The sequence below is a fragment of the Myotis yumanensis genome, unplaced genomic scaffold (assembly GCF_028538775.1).
Source record: "Myotis yumanensis isolate MYYU_CA2020_CCGP unplaced genomic scaffold, mMyoYum1.0.hap1 SCAF_1, whole genome shotgun sequence".
NCBI lineage: Eukaryota > Metazoa > Chordata > Mammalia > Chiroptera > Vespertilionidae > Myotis > Myotis yumanensis.
The window spans coordinates 62285869-62309792 of NW_027223752.1; the positions used below are offsets into that span (position 1 = coordinate 62285869).

The following is a 23924-nucleotide window of genomic DNA, read 5'->3' on the forward strand; positions in this document are numbered from 1 at the left end:
AGTAGGCCTTCCTTCCCCCCAGCTGCCAGTACCAGCTTCTCTCTGGCACCCGGGACCCGGGCTTCCCTCACAGCCCAAGCTTCGTCCCAAAGGTTGTCCTGAAGGATGTCCGTAAGGATGTCCAGTCAAATTAGCACATTACACTTTTATTATTATAGATTAGATGTATGTTCCATGGGGTTAAACTCCTCAGCAGTTGGGTTTGCTTCTGATGAGCTCTGAGATTTTAAAGTTCATAGATGAAAGTATTTCATAGTCTAATATTTCTAATTTTTCTCTAAAGATGATCCCAGACTTTAAACAGCAAATCTCAGAACTGGAGAAACAGAAGCAAGACCTTGAAACCCGTCTGAATGAACAGACTGAAAACATGAGAGGTAACTGGACCCCTCAGGGACCTGCTTTTAGAAAAAGGTTTTCTCCACCCAGGACATGACAGAAGTCACTGCACTCGGGGTCTCACACTCTGACCTCCCGTGGGCCAGGCAGTGGCGTGAATGTGAGGAGTGGGCTGGGTGGAGGGTGCAATAAGGTGCATGGGCACCAAAAGGGGGAAGCTGCCTCAAGCTCTGGGGATTGTTGCCACATAGGCATGCAGGCCCAGTGTTGCTTGATAGTCCTGGTTTTTTGGTTTTTGTTTTTTAAGAGAAGCCATTTTTATGTGAAATAAAAATTTTATGTGAAATATCAAGTTTTAAACAATGACTTAAAAATATTTTAAACATTGTTTATGCCAAACAAAACCTAATCTCTGGCTGGATGCAGCTTAGGACCCCTGACGACTATACATAGGACCAAGCCCCAATCGGAATCCAGTGATATGGCCCCAAGTACTGACAGTTCTTCTCACCGTAGGAAAATTAGAAGAATTTTCTGATGAGTTGAATCACACTCGAAAAGAAGAGGGAATACACCCCAAAGGGAAGGAGAAGCTGATGGATGACATTCATGCAATGCCAGAGGTCAGCGAGGGCTTGGAGAAACAGGTTGAAACTGAACCCAAAGTGGAGAGTAGCCTCCGGCAGGAAGCGTCTCGTCTCACTATGGAGAACAGGGTGAGGAGTGGACGAAGTTGTTGATAAATGACTGCCTGCCTGTGCGCAGATGTCACAGAAGGGGGGACAGGCCACCTGGAGCACACACTGAGCAGCTGTGGACCAAAGCCACTGTCAGAGCACTCTGTTTCCTTTTGCAAAAGACAGGTGGTCTCTGAGGTTGAGCCCACTCAGGGGAGGCTCAGGGCTCACAGGGACGTGCCTGATAAAGCAAAGGGAGGTGGGGTGCAGGGGTCCTGCATGCTGTCCCATGGCGGCACCCATCTGGGAAGACGATGTCCATGTGTTCTCCTGGGGGTATGTCCTTCCTACAAATTTCATAGACAAAATGTTCTTCCATGAAATGACCATGGTAGTAGGCAACAGACTTTAAATCATGAAAATCTTCATCAAATTGAAGAGGCCCTTGTCAAAATGAAATTTGGCAACTCTATGTCGGTCCCCAGCGATTCTTTTGATATTAATTGGTGTGTGAAGCCTACAAGACTGAGACACACTAAAGTAGCAGCTGGGGTGCTTTCCTGGGGGCTGGAAACTGAGGCCCTTCCAGGCCGGGCAGCCTCTACAACATGCCCAGGGGAGGGCTTACCAGGGCAGTGGGCACCTGGACATGCCCACAGGCCCTGCTCCCCATGGTCAGGGCCCCCCCATTTTCTATCTTACAGGAAAACCATGGTAGGGTGAAATTATATTTTACATTGTCAGGATTTGACTTTGAAGAATGATTATATTTTAAAAGAGGAATCCACAAAAAACAAAACAAAACAAAAAAAACCTTTTTAACTACTGGCAAAAAAACAAACAAAAAAAAACACTTCTTTTTAACTACTGGCAAAAAAACAACAAAAAACTTCTTTTTAACTACTGGCAAAAAACAAAAACAAAAAACTTCTTTTTAACTACTGGCAAAAATAAAATAAAATAAAAATAAAAAGAGGAATCCAGGGAGTTTGATATCTAACAGGAAATAACACATTCCAGTCAGGGGCGCCCAGATGATGGCCATCTTTTCTCAGGGGACACAACTTCCTCAGAGAATAGACTCATCAACTCACACCAAATGAACAGCTGTCCACTGAGCCTGTGTGAGGATGTCCTGCCTGCCGGCGTGTCCTGGGTCTCAGTTGGGGCCAGTGGTAACGGGGGTGGGCCATGTGTGTGTTGCACGTCTTGTCCCGTGTGAACTGTCATTCCTTAGCTGTGAGTGTGTCCCTCTGGGTATGTATCAGGCCCTAATTGTGTGGGATTTGTGTGAGTTTGTTCCGGATGCTCCTGGACCAGTGAGGTCCCACGCAGTGCCCCTCTCAGGAGCCCCAGGTGTGTGGCTCTGTTCCCAGGTGGGGACAGGCCAGCCTGCTGCCTCCACCCTGAGCTGGGGAACAGTCATAGCTTCCTGTTTTATATCTACATGGTCCTTCCAACAAACTCCCCCTAAACCAATGAGGAGCCTCAGTGCTACCAACGAGCCAATGAATATGCCACAAAGGAATATAATTCCTATAAATTAGGTGCTGATTTTACCCACAAGTGAGGCTTAACTGTATTAGTTTCCTAGAGCTCCCATAACAAAGTACAACAAACTGGGTGGCTTAGAACAATAGAAACATGTCCTCTCATACTTGTAAAGGCCAGAAGTCCAAGTTCAAGGTGTTGGCCTAGCCACATTCCTCCAGAGTCTCCAGGGGAGAGGATTTCCTTGCCTCTCCCAGCTCCTGGAGTCACCTGACATTCTTGGTTTGTGACAGCGCACCCCCAATCTCTGCTGTCCCTTCACGTGGCCTCCCCTCTGTATCTCTGTGTGCCCTTTATCTCTGTTATAAGGACAGTCTCATTGGATTCAGAACCCACCCCAATCCAGCAAGTTATCATATTGATCTGTGGTTTAATTACAACAGCAAAGACCCTATTTCCAAATGAGGTCACACTCAGGGGTTCTCAGTGGACATGAATTTTGAGGGTACACTATTTAATCCCATATCTGATCCTTTAAGTCAAAGAAAATCCTTATTAAAAAAAATAATAAAAACTTTTAGTGATCATCTCACTATTTATCAAAGAAATTCTAAATTAAAACTAGATAATATGTTTGCCCCTGAAATAATAGAGATCTTATGGTGCTGGTGAGACTGTCATCACATATGGTTTCTGGGAACATAAACTTGCCGGAAGCTAATTCCAGCAGGTCATAAATGCAAGAAGTTCATCAAAAGGTTGGTGGACCTTGAGCCTTCAGCAAGGGCTGGAAAATCATGTTATTACCTATTGGAATGGCCAAAGGCATTTCCCCAAACCTGAAAAGGATGCATAAATGATTTCTTGCTGCCAGACAGCTGAGGGCATTTCAATCTACATGTTATTGCCTCCTGCTGGCCAAATACCTGAACAGCCATAGGCAGTTCCCCCAATCTGACAATGGATTCTGTATGCTAAACCTTGCCTTTGATATGTATATCTACCTTGCTTTAGGACAATTTGTGTTAATAAAAAGCAAGGGGTCCAGAGAGACAGAAGGACTTGGTTTCTTTAGCTGAGTCTCCTCTGGTTCCCCAAAATGCCTTTCAAAATTATGTTTCGTCTCTAGACTCTAATAATTTACCGCAGCCCCTTCTCCAGATTCCTGAACCCTTCTAGATACTGGATAAACTCCCGGCATAAACTGGTATAAGCTCTCTAGGGAGGTGCATTCCCTTTAACTCCGTGATGAACCACTAAGATTCTATTCCTAGTAAGTAATCAGATATGTGGACAAACAATAGTGTTAATAATCATAACCAAAAAAAAAAAAGAGGGGAATAAAGTGGATGTCCAATAAAAGTGGGTAGGTTAATTACTGTATATTACTGTATCCATTAAAATGACGGTTTGGGTATGTTATCAGACATGGGAAGGTATCTGCACTATAATTCGAGAAAAATATAGGATATAAAACTTCACATACAGTATGATCCCAATTTTATAAAACATACATGTGCCATATTGGAAAAAAGAAAGGAGTGAAATAAAATGTGAGCAGTGGTTTCTTCCAGATTATGGATTGATGGGTGCCTTTTTTGGTTTTTAGACGTATAATAGGATGGGCTCAAGTTATAAGACAGTATACCCACACCCCCACTTCAAAGGCCAGATAAAGTTCCAAAGGTGGTAGCAGGGAAAGAGGTGGCCACAAGGGAGAAACAGCACGATTTCCCTCTGCCCAGGAGGCCCGAGGGGGCGCAGGGCCGCAGTGACTGCGTGGTGGGCATTGCTGAGCTGGAGGGGCCCAATTCCTTCCTGTGCCAAAGCCCCTGGGATTCAGGAAGAACCTGAAGACCCTGTGCCCTTTAGAGGAAATATTTATAGGAATCCCAGACTCTCCCTGTTCTTGAGCCAAAATCAGCCTGGGCAAGGCCACCCCTTTTCAGGAAGGAAGGTCAAAGCCAGGACTCCAACCTCTGAAGAGTTTCTCCGCCTCCAGCTTCTGACATTCAGGGAGCTTACTTTCCCACATTCATGTTTTTTAATTCTCTACAATGGACATTATTTTATTAAGGGGAAAACAGATCAAGATAAGTGTGGTGTATGCACACAATAGGATATTATTCAGACACAAAAAGGAATGAGGTACTGATACAGGCTACAGCATGAAGAAACCTTAAAAACAGTAATGAGAGAAGCCAGGCACAAGGGTAGATAGAGACAAAAGTAGGTTAATGGTAGCCAGGAGCTGGGAAGGAATGGGAGACCAGGGGGTGACGGCTAAAAGTCACAGGCTCTTTTTGGTATGATGAAATGTTCTGGAATTAGATGATGGTGATGATTACACACAGACTATATACAAACCATTGTGTAGTATAGTAATCTATAAACTATATGTGAATTGGGTGCAAATTATAGCTCAATAAAGCTATTACCAAAAAATCAATTTAGATGCTTCTAAGCTAATGATCTTGTTTCTTTTGATCTCTGCAGGATCTCGAAGAAGAGTTAGACATGAAGGACAGAGTGATTAAAAAGCTACAAGACCAAGTCAAGAGTCTAACTAAGACAATTGGAAAAGGTGGGAGAAATAACATTCATTTTCTTATTTCTTGAACTTTCAGCTAAGGTCAACATGTGCTGACGAAATGTTTAGTTTTTGATGTGGCCCAAAGTCTTTGAAACCCAAAGGAATGATTCTCAACTGGCAGGGTTTGGGGCTCAGTGATGGGGAATGGAAAGAAAGATCCTTTGAGGCAGGCAGATCGCTCACCACTCCTCAGATAATACCACGTCTGTCCTTCCCAACCCTCGTTGTGTCCTCATTGTTGGAATGGATGAATGAACTGCCATCTCTGCATAAGGACTTCCACAGCGTACCTCCCACTCCTCACCTCTTTGCTAAAGTCTCAGTTCTTTTGCCTCTAAGATTACCTCCTTTGCCTTTCTCTTATCACCTCCAACTCAACATGTCTAAAGCAGAAATGCATGAGCTTCCCTTCCTGTATTAGTTTTCTATTGTCATAGCAAATTACCCCAAACTTAGCAACTTAAAACCACAAACACTGTGTGTTGCTACACACAGTTTCTAATGGTCAAGAATCTAGAAGCAGCTTAGCTCAGTGCTTCTGGCTCTGAGTTGCAGTCAAGTCGACAACAGGGACACAGTCATCTGAAGGCTAAACGGGGCTAAAGGATCTGCTTCAAACTCATTCACATGACTGTTGGTGGGAAGCCAATATCTCCTAAACACTGCATAGGTGGCATTAGCTTCCAGGTTCCTGCAAGGAACATGCCCACATATAAGTCTTCACACTCAAGAATACCCAAAGTTAAGGGGGAAAGGAGGACCTATGTAATACTTTCAACAATGAAGATTTTAAAAAAAAGAATACCCAAAGTATCCTTATCAGATACATCTGCTTCATTTATTGTTCTCCCTGGTCCAGATGCAATTTACCAATCAGAGATCATTCTTTTTTTATTCTTATTGAATCCTTTTTTAAAATTCTCATCCAAGGATATGTTTTTATTGATTTTAGAGAGAGAAGGAGGAAAGAGGGAGGGAGGGAGAGAGACATTAATATGAGAGAAACAGGATGAGCCACCCAGCCAGGGCCAGAGGTCATGCTTACCATAAACAGTGTTGCTTAGTAAAGCAGTTGACACTCTACCTTTATCAGTCTCCAAGGGAACAGAGCTAGTAAGTTCAAAGAGAAATTCTCACGCAGTAGGAAGAGAGTTCTGTAACTCTTTATCTACACCACCTTCTTTTTCATCCACCAAAGGCTACTTACTTCTCTTGGCCCAACTGGAGTGCTACCTCCTTCAAGAAGCATTTTCAACAGCTTCAGTTCATCTCTGTGTGAATCCTTATGGCCCTTGTGTTAATTTCCTGTGGCTGCTATAACATCACCACAAAATTAGTGACTTGAGAGAGTGCAGATTTATCCTCTTAGAGACCTGGAGGTCCGAAGTCCAGAATGGCGTTCACTGTGCTAAAATCAGCCAGGCAGCATTTCTTCTGGAGCCTTCAAGGGAGAATCCATTCCCTGGCCTTTGCCAGCTTTTAAAGGCCACCACATACCTTGGCTTGTGTGCCCCTCCCCCATCTTAAAATTCAGAAGCATGGCATTTTTGAAACCTTTCTGACTCTCTTAACTCTGCTTCTGTCATCAGACCTCATTCTCTCAGAATGTACATGAATCTTTGGGGACCAGAAGGTAGACTGTGGCCCACCCAAAATGTCCCTCTCCCAGTCCTGGGAGCCTGTGAATATGTCACCTTACATGGCAGAAGAGATCTGCAGGTGGATTAAGTTAAGGGTCTTGAGATGGGAAGGTTATCCTGGATTATCCACATGGACCCAATATCATAAGAGAGGCAGGAATGTCAGAGAGAGAGAAGGTGATATGAAAACAGAAGTAGATGGAGAGGAGATATGATGTGGAAGCAGAGATTAGAGTGATGTGGCCACAAGCCAAGGAATTCAGATAGCCTCTGGAAGCAAGAAAAGGCAAGTAATGGATTCTCCCCCTACAGCTTTTAGGAGGAGCACAGCTCTGCTGATTGATTGATTGATCCCTATGAGATCCATTTTAATCTTCTGATCTCCAGAACTATAAGATTAAAATTTTGTGTTGTTTTAAGTCACTGCATGTTAATTTCTTACAGCACATGGGATCCTAATACAGTCTCCTCAGGGTCATGCACTTTGGTACTTTCCAAACCAACTGTTTCATGAATCTTGCTTCCTTAACTGTAGCATCAGATCTTAAAGACAGGGGCCACCTCTTGGATTGCTTTTGTATCCCAGTGTGCTGGATGCGAACCAGGCACTCATAAGGATTTCTTCAAGGATAACTCAACCTTTTCAGCAGAAGCTATACTCACTGATATACTCACAGATAAGAATCACTATCAGAAGAAATTCTTCAGCACTCAAGAAAGTTTTCATTGATCTGAAATCCCCAGAAGTTCCGGTGCCAACCAGTCAGAATAGGGTAGAAGGAGATAAGAGTCCTATTATAAATCCTGTGGGTGTTGTTATTGAGTGTTTAACTAATTGTTTACCTCTGTCTACAGCCAATGATATGCACTTGTCCTCGGGACCCAAGGAGTACCTGGGAATGCTGGAGTACAAGAGGGAAGACGAGGCCAAGCTCATTCAAAACCTCATTCTTGGTAGTGAAACCTGGAACTCTGAATTTTGGCTTTATTTTGCAAACTTGAACATCAGCCATTGCCACAGTCCTGAGTGCTGGCAGTCCCTTCTCTTCTTTCATTGCTTCTTGCCCTAGCCCGGAGTTTCTCAGTCTCAGCCATGTTGAGCAGATAATTCTTTGTTTGGGGTGCTGTGCATTGTAGGATATTGAGAGGCATCCTTGGCTTCCACCTGTAGAAGCCAGTAGCAGCTTCTAGTCATGACAATAAAAAGGTATCTCCAGACATTGCCAATACCCCGTGGGGATGCATTGTCCTCAGCTGAGAAGCACTACCCTAACCTCCTCCCAGCCCTAATCACAGGGCCCGGATAGAAGACCCGCTTCCGCAGCTTCGGGTCTCAGAACAGGGTCCCTGGTGGGAGTGAGCGTGGCTCCTGTGCCCTCTTTGACTTCTGCTGAGAAGTGTATTTGCAGGCAATGTGACGGGCTTCCCAGCAACACCCTGGTTGCAGGAATGTCCATGTGCATCATGCTCAAGGGTTGGTGGTCTGAGAACTAATGGGACGAGACTGTCTTCACCATGACAACCACATGCCTCTTTATCAACTGGTCCCAGGATCTCAGAGCGGGAAGCCGCTGTGCAGCCTTACTACCGCCTCATCTAAGGGAGGAAGGAGCACCCCTACCCTTCCTTCCCACCCTCGCTTCGGCACAGCTTTGGAGCCTCCTCTTTGTCGCCCCCGTTTTTATGCAGCCACTGAGAGGTCTTTGTTTGCTTATCTTAATTTGTTCTATAAAGCTTCTCTCTCCCCTTCATCCCACCTGTCTCCCCACCACTCTCTCCTCTCCAAGCCGGCAAGGCCTCCTCTGTGGGACTGTTGTGCTCCTGTTTTCCAGATTCAAGGCAGAGATCGTATTGCATCCTCGTCATAGAGATGAGGGTGGGGTGCTTGGAACTGCGGTTCCTCTCTTACGCTAGAGATCTGAAATCCGGGGTCTCCACACCAGGGAGAAGGCACTTTGCAAATGAGAAGAGGAGCAGGTAGCATCTGAACATTTTTGCCAAAAGAAGAGCCAAACTAAATTCCTCAAACAGAAAAGATATGCCTGTGCATTCAGGCATTGCATCGAGTGCATCGGGCACAGAAAAGCAAATAACCCCTCCCCATAGTCAGAGGTTCCTTCGGGAGAGAGCTAACCACAGCGGTCATCCTCACTGACTCTTTCCGCTCCAGACCTGAAGCCCCGCGGCGTGGTGGTGAACATGATCCCCGGGCTGCCGGCTCACATCCTGTTCATGTGTGTACGCTACGCAGACTCTCTCAATGACGCCAGCATGCTCAAGTCCCTCATGAACAGTATCATTAATGGCATCAAGCAAGTGGTTAAGGTAGGAACTACCTTTGACATTGCCCTTGGAATTATAGGTCCTTTAGCAACATCTGTGGGGATGACCAGATGCCCATCCTTCACTCCTGGCTTTGGTGAACCACATGATTCCTCGAACCAGTCTGAGGCCCAATCGGTGAAAGAAGCCAAGTTGTTAGGGAAAGACAAGTTAGGTCAGGGATCCCCAAGGGTAGGATCTGCCAATTGACCTTGAAGCCTTACCTGTGCGATTACAGCCTCGTAGCCACACACACACACACACACACACTATTTCTATCCCCTCAGGGTGTCAGAGTTCTGGCTGTAATGTAGGAAGTGTGTAATGTAGGAAAGGTGAGGAATGGGAAGGCCTGAAAAATTACTCATCTATAACTGTCCCTTCTAAAACTACATTGTGCACCCTTAGTCCCAACTCAGAAACAAAGAAGAGCTGCATGTTAGTAGAAAGCAGTAAAATACAGATCCAATATTTTCATTCCCCTTCCACGTGGGGAGCAATCTTTGATGTTGGGATATATTTGAATTTTTAGTTGCAAAATGTCCTGTCTCACTTTTAGTAAAATATATGTTCTAGTAGAATCATGAGTAATTAAATCCTATTTTAAATATCCTAGGGAAAGAGAAGAATAAAAGCAGTGGATGCATGAGAGGTTAGAGTAATTCTTCCCTCCCCTCCCAAAAATTTTGTACCAAGAATTCATCTCGAGTTAAGAGGAGAAAATTAGCATTTGTTTGGTCCTGGGTCCTTTATTGTCTCTGTCTTCACAGTAGCCACCAGAGCGTCCTAGGAAGGGCCTCCCATATGTGGATATTTCCCCTGTCCATATTTTCATAAATCAGGTTTTCTTAGGACACACTTGCATTGTATCCCAAGATGCAGACACACAGTATTTGCCCCGTCTTGCTGCTCTGGAATTTTAAATATTTAGAAAGTGAAAGATGCCTGACATGAGGAGTATAAATACTTTCCCACCAGCATCTTCTGTCTCAGCTTCCCCAGCAGCTCCCTGTCCTATGCCTTTGCTGATGCCAGTATCTGCCCCTTCCGCTCTGGTGCACAGCACATTGAAGCAACCCTCACTTGGACCCACACCCTTAGCCATGGTTCCTTTGCCTCCAACCCCCTGCCCCCCCGACTGCCAAAAGTGTTTAAACTAGTGCTCTTCACCAGTTCTCTTTTTTATCCCTTGCCATCTGGCTTCTACTCCGTCACTCCACAAAAAGACCACCAGTGATTCCTCTTGCTGAATCCAGTGGTATTGCTGTAATTCCTGTTCTCCTTAAATGGAAAGAAGCAGTAGCATCATCCCAACAGTCCTGGATCCTGAGCTTTTGTCTGTCCCCCGCTTTCAAGGAGGACCATCCCCTCACTTCTCTCAGGTTTTCTCAGCTGCCCTGGTTTCCCATGGTCCCTCCATCCTCTGAGCACAGTCTACATCTACCACATGGGCAATCGGCCACCTAATTACTGTGTCCCATATGTTATGTCCATCCTCCCAGTGGAGTGGGAACTTTGGAAGGCAAGGCCCGAGATTGACATTTCTGTGGTATTCCTGCAGGGCCCCATTTAAGCTTCAAACAAGTAACCTGCTCAATAACATAAGGGCCTATCATTATAGCACAAATTTAATAAAGGCTTTAGTGAATAAAAGAGGACTCCATTTTGGGCAAAGACACTAACTAACCAACAGGTAAGGTAAGGCTGATGTTGCTCAGAGGCACCAGTAATCACCAACTCCACCTTTGTCTTTTCTTGTTTTGTTTTGTTGTGTGTGTGTGTTTTTAAGGAGCATTTAGAAGACTTTGAGATGCTGTCCTTTTGGCTTTCCAATACTTGTCATTTCCTCAATTGCCTGAAGCAGTACAGTGGAGAAGAGGTAGGAATGCTTGCCTGCTCTGTGTTCTGTGCCGACTGCCAGTCTATAACCTCCTCATGAGCCAGAGCTCACTACAGGGGTAGGAATTGGGGCACCCAGCTCCAGGGACAGCCTCTGCCCTCACTGGCTTTCTGGCCTCCTCCACACCCAAGAGGTCAACCTCCAATCACCAGGTAACAGAAGTGGCAAGCAGAAGACTTCTAAAAAGAGGCTTAGACTTTGGGCATGGTACTGAGCCTCAGTATCCTTGAGTTTTAAATCAATGGGGTAGACTAGATGATTTTTAAGTTTCTTTCTGATTGTGAAATTCTGAAGTTTTTAGTATTATGACTCTAAACTACAGCCTTTAGTTCAATATGCCTGTTTGTTCAGAGCTGTTCTCTATAAAATTCTGGTTGTTCCCTCATAGTCCGTAAATCCTTGGCCATTTTGAAGGGACTGACATCATAAAGGAGTTTTCCACCTCCAAGTATTCACAGAGCAGAATTTCATTGGTTAAATAATAACAAAATGGCTTTCAGGGTTTTTACTGCTCTCCAAAATAGTTGCACCATTTTATAAAGTGTCTCACTCAGTAGTGTATGAAGTTTCCAGTGTCTCAGACCTTCACCAGCACTTAGTATTGACAGACCTTATTGACCAAGCTCATGGGCATAAAACAATACCTTGTTGACTTCAATTGAAATTACTTGATGCCAGTGAGATCAAGCATCATTTCATATGCTTATTGGTCATTTGGGTTCCCGTTTAAACTACCTATTTACATCTATTCTTTATTCTTTTAGGGGTGATTTTTTCTTATTTACTTATAGAAAATCTTATATATTATGGATAGATTGTGGTGTATCTTCTAATTTTATTTATGGAGTTCTTTTTCATACCCAGTTTTTGAATTTTTATGTACTTAAATCTATCCTTATGTTATATGTTTCAAGAAATTCTCCCCTACCATGAGATCATGAAGATATTCTCTTACTTTCTTCTAAACTCTTACAATTCAAATTTAGAATTTACAATTATGCTTTTACCTATCCAAAATTGGTGCGATTAGCTATTCTACATTGACTTGTGAGGTCATGAACTCATATCTTCTTCCACATGGATAGCCAATTGTCCCAATGAAGAGAAAGTAAAACAGAATATAAAAGTATTCCTACTGGAACTATAGAACAAAAGGAGAAATAAGTAAAGAAGATCCAAGCTCTGACTAAAAGGAATGCTGAAGTGTGTGGGGGAGGGGAAGTGGGAAGGAGAAGGGAGACACAGGTCGTCCATTTAAGAAAAACTTGCATCTATGAGGCATTAATGGAAGAGGATATTATATTATACAACAGCGTTTACTTTTTAGTCCTATTTTTGTCCCCTTCAGCCATGTACACAATGTTCTTTCCCCTGTCTATTTTTTCAATTACTCTATTTTTATTTCTAAAATTTTAATGGTTCTTTTTCACCTCTGCCTTTTATCATAGTGTCCTATTCTTGTCTTAATGTTTTCCTTTTATCTCTTGGGACATGTTAAACATATTGTATTCATCTGCCTGGGTTGCTATATACAAAATACCATAGACCAGACGACTTAAACAAAGAAAGTCATTTTCTCACAGTTCAGGAGACTTAAGTCCAGACCAAGGTGCCAGCAGCGCTGGTATCTGGTGAGACCTCTCTCTCTGGCTTGCAGACAGCCACCTTCTTGCTGTGTCCTCACATGGCCTTTCCTCTGCATGGGGGCGAAAGAGATTGAGCTCTTTAGTGTCTCTTATTATAACACTAATCCTAACAGATGAGGGCCCTACCCTTATGACCTCATTTGACCTTAATTACTTCCTTAGAGACCCCATCTCTAAATATAACCACATAGGAGGTAAGAGCTTTAACTTATGAATTGGGGACCGGGGGAAGCATGAACAGTCAGTCCATAGCACATATTTTATAATATCTCAGAGTAGTCTATAATCTGCAATTACAAAGTCATGAATCTCATTTATCCACTGTCCTCTTATAGCAGTTTGTATCCTTGGGTGCTTTGCAGTTTTTTTCTGCGAGATTCCATGGGAGTGGTTTTCTACTGTGGCTTACAGGCCTGGGGGCACGTATTTGTAGGACGAGCAGGCAGTACAGTGACACTTAGTTAATTATAGAACATAAGTGCTACTCCAAACATCAAGAACCTTTTTGATACAAATCAGACATTAAATTGTAAAGTGCGGGAGTATAGTAGAAGCGGATTATAACATCATTAATAGAGATAGTATTTTCATTTCCTATGTGTCTATATTATGTTAATATTTATATGCCCCAAATTACTTTCAGGAATTCATGAAGCATAACAGTCCACATCAGAACAAGAACTGCTTGAATAATTTTGACCTGTCAGAATACAGACAGATTCTTAGTGACGTGGCTATACGAATATATCATCAGTTCATTATCGTCATGGAAAATAACATTCAACCAATAATAGGTAAGAAAAGAATTGATAACCAAAAATATTTATAGTAACATTGAGGCCTTAAAAAATAAATCAGGTGTATGGTTACAATGTGTGGTTATAAAGAATATAATTTCTAAAACCAAGAAAACTTAGTTGTGTATATGTGTACCTTTTAATTCTTTGTTTGCTTGAAGCAATCCCATATATAAAAGTACATGGTTCATAGTTTTTTCCTGTAAGAGCGATTCATCCTGAGGGGAAAACCGTGGAAGAGCTGCAGCTATTTATATGGCTAATCCTGGGTCTTAGACAGGTGTTTCTGAGATCCTAAAGTCCTACTTCCTTCAGTTTTCTGAAATGTAAATACTTTAAATCAGGGGTCCTCAAACTTTTTAAACAGGGGGCCAGTTCACTGTCCCTCAGACCGTTGGAGGGCGGACTATAGTTTAAAAAAAAACTATGAACAAATTCCTATGCACACTGCACATATCTTATTTTGAAGTAAAAAAACAAAACGGGAACAAATACAATATTTGTATTTGCATGTGGCCCGCGGGCCATAGTTTGAGGACCCCTGCAAATGGTCGCAGACCATGAGCTACCATGCTAACCTGCTTCCATTCCTGCAATTCTCAAAGAAGAGGTCTGCAAGCCTAGCCAGGGGCTGCTTCCCTGTTGAAAACAGTGTCTGTCCCATCCACCTGATTCTATCGCTTTGTCACAACTACACCCACTACTAACTCTTGTAGAAAATGTTGCACCTCCTGAAACAGGCACATAGAGCAGTGAGAAAGTCCTCTGGGTGTCCCCCCTGCAGTGCCGGGCATGCTGGAGTACGAGAGTCTGCAGGGCATTTCCGGCCTGAAGCCCACGGGCTTCCGCAAGCGGTCGTCCAGCATCGACGACACGGACGCCTACACGATGACCTCCGTCCTGCAGCAGCTGAGCTACTTCTATAGCACCATGTGCCAGAACGGCCTGGACCCCGAGCTCGTGAGGCAGGCAGTGAAGCAGCTCTTCTTCCTCATCGGGGCCGTCACGCTCAACAGCCTCTTCCTGCGCAAGGACATGTGCTCCTGCCGGAAAGGGATGCAGATCAGGTAAAACCCAGACACCACCACTTCCTCCAGGAGGCTGACGGGGAGTAATGCTCATCAAGTCTGACACACACTCCGGTCCTCCTTCCCCAAGGGCTGTAATGCCAGGGGTAGGGGGCGTGGGGCAAGGTGACTCTTAGAAGCTTAGAGTGTTTGCCACCCACTGCCCAGACCGCCTCCCGTCACTCCACACTGTGCTAATTTGAGCTGTGGAAGAGTGGCTTTCACTGGGAACTAGTAACCCTATATTTTAAAAGCCTGCCTCCTGTGGTTATCATACACACACCCAGGGTTTACTGACCATCACCTCTGTGAGCAGCACTGTCTGGTGCAGGACAGAGGAAAGCAAGGACAAGGCTCTGTGCCAGACATAGGCATCATGGATGTTTAGCAAGTGTTTATTGAATGGATGAATGAATGGGCAGAGGAATGAATTTACAGACTGCTACAGGAGACTTTGATGTGGGGTCTGGGTGGAAGGGTAAGATGCAGACAGCATGCCTGGAGGAAAGAATCATGGACCCTAGGATGGCAGCTGCAGTGTAAGCACTTGGCCGTCATCTTGTCTTTATGTTTAAAACAAAACAAAACATATATATATATATATATATATATATTGATTTCAGAGACAGAAAGGGAAAGGGGGAGAGAGAGAAACATCAATGATGCACGTCCCCTACGGGGATCAAGCCTGCAACCCGGGCATGTGCCCTGACTGGGAATCAAACCATGACCTGGTTCATAAGTCAGTTGACTCTCAACCACTGAGCCACACAAGCCAGGCTGTGGTTTGATTTTCTGAACATTCCATGTGCAGTTGAAAAGAATATATATTCTGTGGTTGTTGAGTGGGATGTTCTATAAATGGCAATTGCTGATGGTGTTTTTCACTTCTATACAGGGTGGGGATAAGTAGGTTTATTTATAGTTGTGAGTACACAAAACACAAAACAGTTTATTCCCCCTACATCTCATTTGGATATCATTTTCCTTCTGCCCGAGGAAATTCTTTTAGTAGGGCTTTTAGAGCAAGTTCACTGGCAATTAATTCTCTTAGGTTTCTTTTACCTGAAAATGTCTTCATTTCACCTTCATTCCTGAAATACATTTTTTGCAGGCTTTAGCATTCTGGGTTGACAGTACTTTTTCCCCATCACTTTAAAAATGTTTTACTTTATTCTGGCTTTCATGATTTCGGATTAGAAATGCACAATCATTTGAATTATTGTTTCCATACAAGTAATGCATAGTGTTTCTCCGGTTGCATTCAATTTTTTTCTTTGTCTTTAGTTTTCCACAGTTTGATTGTGATGTGGGTGTGATTTTCTTTAGGTTTACCCTCTCTGGGGGTTCCCTGAGCTGCTTGAATCTGTAGGTTTGTACATTTCACCAAATTTGGAACATTTGCAGCCAGTATTTCTTCAGATACTTTGCACCATAATTTCTTCTTTCCTTCTGGAACTTTGGTGACATAAATGTTAGATCTTTCATTATTGTCCTCTGAGTCCCTAAAGTTTGGTTCATTTCTTTCAGGTTTCTTTTTTCTTTCTCTGTGCTCTTCAGTTTGGATAATCTCTATTGATGCCTTAAAGTTCACTGGCTGTTTCCTCCGCCATCTCTATTCTGCTATTGATCCTATTCAGTGAGTTCTTTTATTTGTTATTGTATTTTTCATGTCTAAAATTTTCATTTTTTAAATATCTTCTATTTCTTTTCTGAGACTTTCTATCTTTTCATTTATTTCAGGATAGTTTGTTTTTACTTTTTGGAGCTTTTTTATTTTAGCTTCTTTAAAGTCTTTGTCGGGTAATTCCAACATCTGTGTCGTCTCAGAGTTGGCATCTGTTGATTATCTTGTTTAGATGTGAGTTGAGCTTTTCCTGGCTCTTTATATGCCAAGAACAGATACTCCTCAACTTATGGGGGTTACATCCTGATAAACCCATTACAAGTTGAAAATGTTGTAAGCTGGAAATGCATTTAATACACTTACCAGTACCTACAGAGTATCATAGCTTACCCTACTACCTTAAACGTGCCCAGAACACTTACATGAGCCTAAATTTGGGCAAAATCATCTAACACAGAACCTATTTTATACTACTTTGACTATATCATATAATTTATTATAAATATCACTTCACATCATCGTAAAATTGAAAAATTATAAGTCAAACCATCATAAGTCAGGGACCATCTGGTAATTCTGAATTGTTTCCTGGACACTTCTAATATTATACTATGAGACTCTGGGTCTTTAAGTCCTGTGGAGAATGTGGATATTTTTATCAGATAGTCAGCCCATTTGGGTTCAAGCTGCAAGTTCTGAGTATCCCCTGGGGGCTGTGGTTCCCATGTCAGCTCATTTTTCAAAGTCTTTGTAATGCTATTTGATTCTGTCTCATGTATAACACACAGTGGCCAGACTGAAACTTGGCTCTTGCTCTGTCCCATAGTTTAGTCCTCACATCTGTATGTGCTATTGAGGGTCAAATCCATGTGTGGGTTCGGGGGTGCGCCCAGGAGTTCATAAACAACTTTAAGGGGTCACTTTCCTAAGCTCCTTCCTCTCCATAACCCCCTGGTACTTTCCAGCTCCTTGCAGATCCCCTATTTGCCGCCGCCCCCCCCCCCCAACTGAAAATGGGGGCTTTACTTTATTTTATTTATTTATTTATTTATCCTCACTGAGGATATTTTTCCATTGATTTTTAGAGACAGTGGAAGGGAGAGGGAGAGATACAGAGAGAAACATCGATGTGAGAGAGATACATCAATTGGTTGCCTCCTGCATGCACCCTGACCAGGGCCAGGGATCGAGCCTGCAACCGAGGCATGAATCAGCCTTGACTTGAATCAAACCTGGGACCCTTCAGTCTGCAAGCCAACGCTCTAGCAACTGAGCCAAGCTGGCGAGGGCCGGAGACTTTACTTAACTCTCTGTGTGGCACAATTCCTAGAAATGTCCCCATCTGGGGACAGGTGGAGGGAGGATAGAGCAGTGGGACTTCTTGGAGCACAGCTCCTCCAGTTGCAGGAACTTCCCTCCTCTCAGAGTTTAGGTTTCTATTGGACCTTTTGCCACCATTGCCATCACCAGCTGATTGTTTGGGGCTTGACTATGAGAGAATGGAGAAAAAGAAAGAAAATGGAGAAGAAAAGAAAAACAGGAGATTTCCACCCTCTCTCTGAGCATTAGAACACCCCTCTCAGCTCCTAGAGCCAGAACTAGATTATTCCTCCTGGAGCTCGTTGTTGGCCTCAATGCTCACTACTAAGTTTCAGGCTGCTTTGAGTTCAGTCAGGCCAACGAATAGCAGGAGGAAAAAACTGGCAAACTCACTATCAAGTGGAGATACTTCAAAGTCTGGTTTTCTTCCCCGATCCACCTGCTACTGTTCACTTTTCAGAGTCCCCAGACAGCTGCTCCAGGCATTCCATCCAGGCTTTACAGCTGCGTTTGGTAGGAGAGGCACAGTGGGGGGTGCTTTCTCCATCGTAGCAGGAGCCAGAACTCCACTGCAGACTTTTGAGCAGGAAGATTAACATGCTCAAAATTCAGATTTAGAAAGTGCTGTGGCAGGATTAAGATGGGTAAGAAGGAGTGAAATGGGAGGCTCATTAGGTATCTATTGTAATAAGAACTCAAACTAGCAGGACAAAATAGACAATGAAAAAAGTGAGGGGATGAACCAGTACAAGAGGTGTTACTTCACTCATTGCATTCCTGTGGAATACACTAATTCAGCATTAGCACCTCAGTGTTATAACCAAAGAGAAGAATCCCCTTCCCCTGAGCACCTAGTTCAGTGGTTGGCAAACTGCGGCTTGTGAGCCACACGTGGCTCTTTGGCCCCTTGAGTGTGGCTCCTCCATAAAATACCGACTTCTGCGCATGGGCCACGAAGTTTCAATCGCACTGTACGTGCGCGCCCTCATGTGATATTTTGTGGAAGAGCCACACTCAAGGGGCCAAAGAGCCGCATGTGGCTCGTGAGCCGCAGTTTGCCGACCACTGACCTAGTTCAACACTTCATTTCTTGAAACGGCTTCATTGATATGTAATTTATCTGCCATGAAGTTCACCCATTAAAAGTGTATAATTCCATAGTTTTTGGTATATTTACAGAGTTGCATAACCGTCACCATAATGTAATTTTAGAACATTTTCATCACTCCAGAAAGAAACCTTATACTCATTAGCAGCCACTCTTATCACTGCCCACACCCCACCTCTCCAGTTCCCTCACCCTCAGCCTACACAGCCATGAATATATTTTCTTTCTCTATAGATTTGCCTATTTTGGACGTATTTATAAATGGAATCATAAAATATACTGTCTTTTGTGACTGGCTTTTTTCACTTAGCATAATGTTTTCACAGTTCATCCATATGGTAGCATGTACTAGTTCCTCATTCCTCTTCATTGCTGAATAACATCCCATTTATGGATATAGCACAGTTTGTTTATTCATTAGTTGGTAGGCATTTGTGTTGTTTTCATTTTTTGGCTAAATTAAAAGCTATGGCCTGGCTAGTGTGGCTCAGTAGTTGAGCATTGACCTATGAACCAGGAGGTCATAGTTCCATTCTAGGTCAAGGCACATGCCCGGGTTGCAGACTCCATCCTCAGTAGGGGGCGTGCAGGAGATAGCCAATCAACGATTCTCTGTCATCATTGATGTTTCTATCTCTCTCTCCCTCTCCCTTCCTCTTTTAAATCAATAAAAAAAAATTTTTTTAATTAAATACTGTGAACACTTATGGACAATTTTTTGTGTGTGGACGTTTTCAGTCTTCTTGAGTGCATATCTAGAAGTTGAATTGCTGGGTCATATGGTTCTTTTATGTTAAGCATTTTGAGGAACTGCCACACTATTTTCCTTAGCAGCTGTCCCATTTTACATTCCCACTAGCGATGTATGCGTGTTCTCAACATTCATTTACCCAGAGAGTTAAGTAACTTTCCAAGCTCACACAGTGGACTGGTGAGAAAAAACCCATGCTTCTTAACCTATGATAATTAGTGACAGAAAGGAGAATTAAAAACCTCAGTGGACTGGAAGAAAAGCCTTCTGCCAATTGAAAATGTTCTGCCAATTTAGAAAAAGAAATTAAATAGTTTTTATACCAATGTAAATCTTCTCTACAAATGCCACTATTTTTTCCCCTTTAATGATCTGCAAGTCTATTATTGACTATTTTAATAGATTACTTTATAAAGTATTGTAGTCACTATACTTTGCTCAGATTTTCCCCCAAAGTTTATAGCTGTTATAGTCCCTCACCCTATACTATTATGATCCTTAGAACCAGGAATCATGGTCCTACACCCTCATATTATAAATGAAGAAACTGCTGGACTGTGGTCCTGGTCCTCTCAGTGTACTCTGGTACCCTCTCAGGACACACTAGGGCAGGGGTGGGCAGCCTTCTTGTGAGTGCGTGCCAAAACCAGCAAAATCTATGACTCAAAATTCTTCTGCATGCCAACCCTAATTTTTTGAGAACATGTTACACCTACTTGATATCTCTTAAGGTGTACGTATGTGAAGAACCTTGAAGAAATAATAAAATTCATTCGAGCGACAAAAACACATATGATGATGAAAAAATACATTTATTTTTTTAATGTATACATGTTATGTAAAATTATTTATCTAAGAGGCACCTACATGGAATTTATCTGAAAAATAAAAAAGTACACATTGTATGCGGGAAACGTATTTATACATTTTACGTTGACTGTAAGTAGTAGAGCCACCTGTTAGCGCACGATAAAAACTACCCGCAAACAATGTGTTAAGAAAAAAATTGTAAATGGAAGATTATAAGAGAGGGTTTCGCATGCCAGCAAAAGTTACTGGCATGCCATGTTTGGCACGCGTGCCAGGGGTTGCCCACCCCTGCACTAGGGGATTCGTCACCCTCCCTTAATATGTCCTATATGGATTGTCTACCATTCTCTGCTCCTTTGGCTTTTACTCCAGGTGCAACATCAGCTACTTAGAAGAATGGCTTAAAGATAAGAATTTGCAGAACAGCTTGGCCAAGGAAACTTTGGAACCTCTCTCTCAGGCAGCCTGGTTGCTTCAGGTCAAGAAGATCACAGATAGCGATGCCAAGGAGATCTTCGAACGCTGTACCTCACTGTCTGCTGTGCAGGTAACCAGGCTTGCTGAGTGTCTCCCTGATCTTCACCCATAGACCCTATCATTGGTGTCAGCTTTCCTGGCCTAGCCAACCATGGGGTGCACCTGAGTCTCTGCTTTTTGGTAGCATAGTATCTCCCATAGCCCACCTTCTTATCTCATAAACATTTATTAAATACTAAGACCAGGCCTTAAAACAACAAAAGTGCATATGACATATTGCCTACGCACTAAACTTACAGATATGGATGGGGGCAGGAGGCTGGAAGAGGAGAGTTGTCTGTCATCTAATTGTGTGATTTGTCTTTGCTCTCTTCCATGCACTTCTCACTTTGTTTTCTTTCCTTGGAAAGAAATAACACCTGGTTCCTAGAGCCAATTATAGTATAAAGGAGCTACCTCTGGTTCTTAGCTATCCCAAAACCACCAGAACAATTATATCACAGGCAGAGCTGTCTTTTTTCATGGTCTAACATGTCTTCTGTGTGGTTTGCAGATCATAAAGATCCTTAATTTATACACGCCTATAGATGACTTCGAGAAAAGAGTGACTCCATCCTTCGTTCGCAAAGTACAGGTGAGATCCTTAAGAATGTGACTTTTAATTTTTAGTAGAAGACAATTATATTTAACTAGAGGCCCGGTGCACAAATTCGTGAACCAGTGGGGTCCCTTGGCCTGGCCTGCGGGATCAGGCCAAAACCAGCTCTCCGACATACCCCGAGGGGTCCCGGATTATGAGAGGGCGCAGGCCAGATTAAGGGACCCCACCAGTGCACAATTGGGGCCGGGGAGGGACGCGGGAGGTTGGCCAGCTGGGAAGGGAACGCAGGAGGGCTCCAGGGCATGTCTGGCCCATCTTGCTCAGTTCCGATCAGCTAGACCCCAGCAGCAAGCTAACCTACCAGTTGGAGCATCTGCCCCTTGGTGGTCAGTGCATGTCATAGCAACTGGTCAACTGGTCGACTGTCTGCCCCCTGGTAGTCAGTGCACATCATAGCGAGCAGTTGAGCGACTTTAGCATATCATTAGCATATTACGCTTTGGTTGAACGGACAACAGGATGACCGGACACTTAGCATATTAGGCTTTTATTATATAGGATTAACATTACAGAAATCCACGATTAAAGCACATTCACCAAATAAGCAGACAAAGCAGCAGAAATTTTCCCTGTCAGGTTCCCAGTTTTCAGAGCCCATGTTACCTCGGGGAAGGGAACAAAAACACCAGAGGTGACTGACATTCTTAGTTCCTTCAGCAGGTCCTGTTTCTTATCAGCCTTTGAGTGCCACGCAGGTGCGCAGAGGCTGAATGGAAGCAAAGACCTATGTACCCGTCTTCCTTGTTTTAATCCCAAAAGTTTCTTCCCCAATGAACTAGGGCAACAGTTCTCAACTTTTTTTCTTATACTTCAACCAAAAAAACAAATCACGATAGGTTGGATGCAGAAGCAGATCTGAGATTCATTCCACCTATTAAGTCAGACATTTAAAAGATTTACAAAAAACATAAGATAATACCACTTCTCACTAATCTTTTTTGTTTTAAAAATATAGTTCTTTTTCAATAAGAATATATGAACATGTGTTGGGTTTCCTCTTGTTATTTTTTAATTTTTTTTATTTTATTTTTATTTATTTATTTTGCTCTTGATATTTTAGTGAATGAACACATTTTAAGTTATTGCTTTAATTACTAATATGGTAAATATCAGTAGTTAGACCCATATACACGAAGGCTCTTGGAATCCTCAATAATTTTTCAGAGTATAAAAGAGGTCCTGAGACCAAAAATTTTGCAAACCCTTAAATAAAAAGAAAGTACTGAGTGCGATAAAAATTTAATACTTAAGATCTATTCATGTTTGAGCTTGGAATTCTGCCATGAGAATAGCGAAGAAGAGAGAACAGATCGATTTAGTGGGAAGTTAACTTCTGGAGTGAAACAGACAAGGACGCATTGACGAGAGCTGATCTGGAAGTCCTGCCAGACCATTTCACCTGGGAGTCGTGCTGTTAAAAGGCTCTTTTGTGTGTCATCTCATGTGCTTTTGGAAGGAGTGTCTCCCTAGAGATGGAGCTGTGTTTTCCTTACTCCTGGCTTTCAGATAGCAATGAAGCAGAGTGCACACGTTTCCTGACTCACTTCCCTCCGGTTCTCCTTTCAGGCTCTCCTGAACAGCCGAGAGGACTCCTCGCAGCTGATGTTGGATGCCAGCTATCTCTTCCAAGTCGTCTTTCCTTTTACGCCCTCTCCCCACGCTCTAGAAATGATCGAGATCCCCAGCAGTTTCAAGCTAGGCTTTCTCAATAGATTGTAGCGGGGAAGAGAGCAAACACACTTTTCCCTCAACAGCGAAACGAAGGCCAAACATGAGGGATGTGGCATAGTACCGGGAACTGGAGATGCTCTAGAATGTGATTTAAGGGAGAAAATGAGAACTCTCCCAAAAGGGCCACATCTCCTCTCGCTCACAGTGATGCTGTTGCCACTGTCATTTTACAAAAATTAACACACACCAGCTGTGGCCTTGTCTAGCTCTGCAAGCCCAGCTGGCTTTTACTAGAATTCCTGGAAGCTCCCATTTTCTCCCAGGTGTCTCTTGGTCTCAATCAATCTTGTGACAGGGCTCCACCCACAGGGGCATAAGATCGGGGACACGTTCCTGTGAAGCCTGGGTCCATTTATGAAGCCACAGTGGGGTCCAGGGCTGAGTCTTCCAAAAGTCCCCTCACCCCATGCCTGTTTTCGGGGTAGGCGGGGAGTGGGGGTGGGGTTCCACTGACTCTTTCTAAAAATTCTCCTGCATAAAAAAGTATTTATTATTTCAGACCCTTCTAATTTTTAAGAGAATATTCCATCTGAATGAGTTATATGAAGTATTTTATGTATTTATCTAATTAAAACCAACATATTATTAAAGCTTAATTGCCACACCAGTTTTCATCTCCTCCTCCCAAAGAACATTTCTTAAATTTCATCTGCCAACACATTTGCCACCATTTTTTATTGTTTAGTATCTTTCATGTATATTTTTGTGTGAATATATTTTTAAATACATTTTTTATTGATTTCAGAGAGGAAGGAAGAGGGAGAGAGAGATAGGAACATCAGTGATGACAGAGAATCATGAATCAGCTGCCTCCTGCACACCCCACACTGGGGATCGAGCCCGTAAACTGGGCATGTGCCCTAACCGGGAATCAAACTGTGACCTCCTGTTCATAGGTTGATGCTTAACCACTGAGCCACCAGGCAGGCTCATACAATAACTTTTAAAAACTAAGTTTAAAAAGGTA

The 23924-nt window shown here is 43.1% G+C and overlaps 1 protein-coding gene across 1 annotated transcript in view; it reads left to right on the forward strand.

The window, feature by feature from the left end:
- MYO5C (myosin VC) overlaps window positions 1–23564 on the forward strand; it is a 90922-nt gene extending 67358 nt beyond the window's left edge. Inside the window, exons 30-40 of the mRNA XM_070422669.1 lie at window positions 284–377; window positions 856–1055; window positions 5004–5091; window positions 7596–7694; window positions 8911–9065; window positions 10852–10941; window positions 13252–13402; window positions 14190–14472; window positions 20461–20635; window positions 21119–21199; window positions 22793–23564. Of these exons, the coding sequence (XP_070278770.1) occupies window positions 284–377; window positions 856–1055; window positions 5004–5091; window positions 7596–7694; window positions 8911–9065; window positions 10852–10941; window positions 13252–13402; window positions 14190–14472; window positions 20461–20635; window positions 21119–21199; window positions 22793–22945 (1569 nt within the window). The 3' untranslated portion in view covers window positions 22946–23564. The remainder of the gene's footprint in view (window positions 1–283; window positions 378–855; window positions 1056–5003; window positions 5092–7595; window positions 7695–8910; window positions 9066–10851; window positions 10942–13251; window positions 13403–14189; window positions 14473–20460; window positions 20636–21118; window positions 21200–22792) is intronic.
- The last annotated feature ends 360 nt before the right edge of the window (window positions 23565–23924 follow it).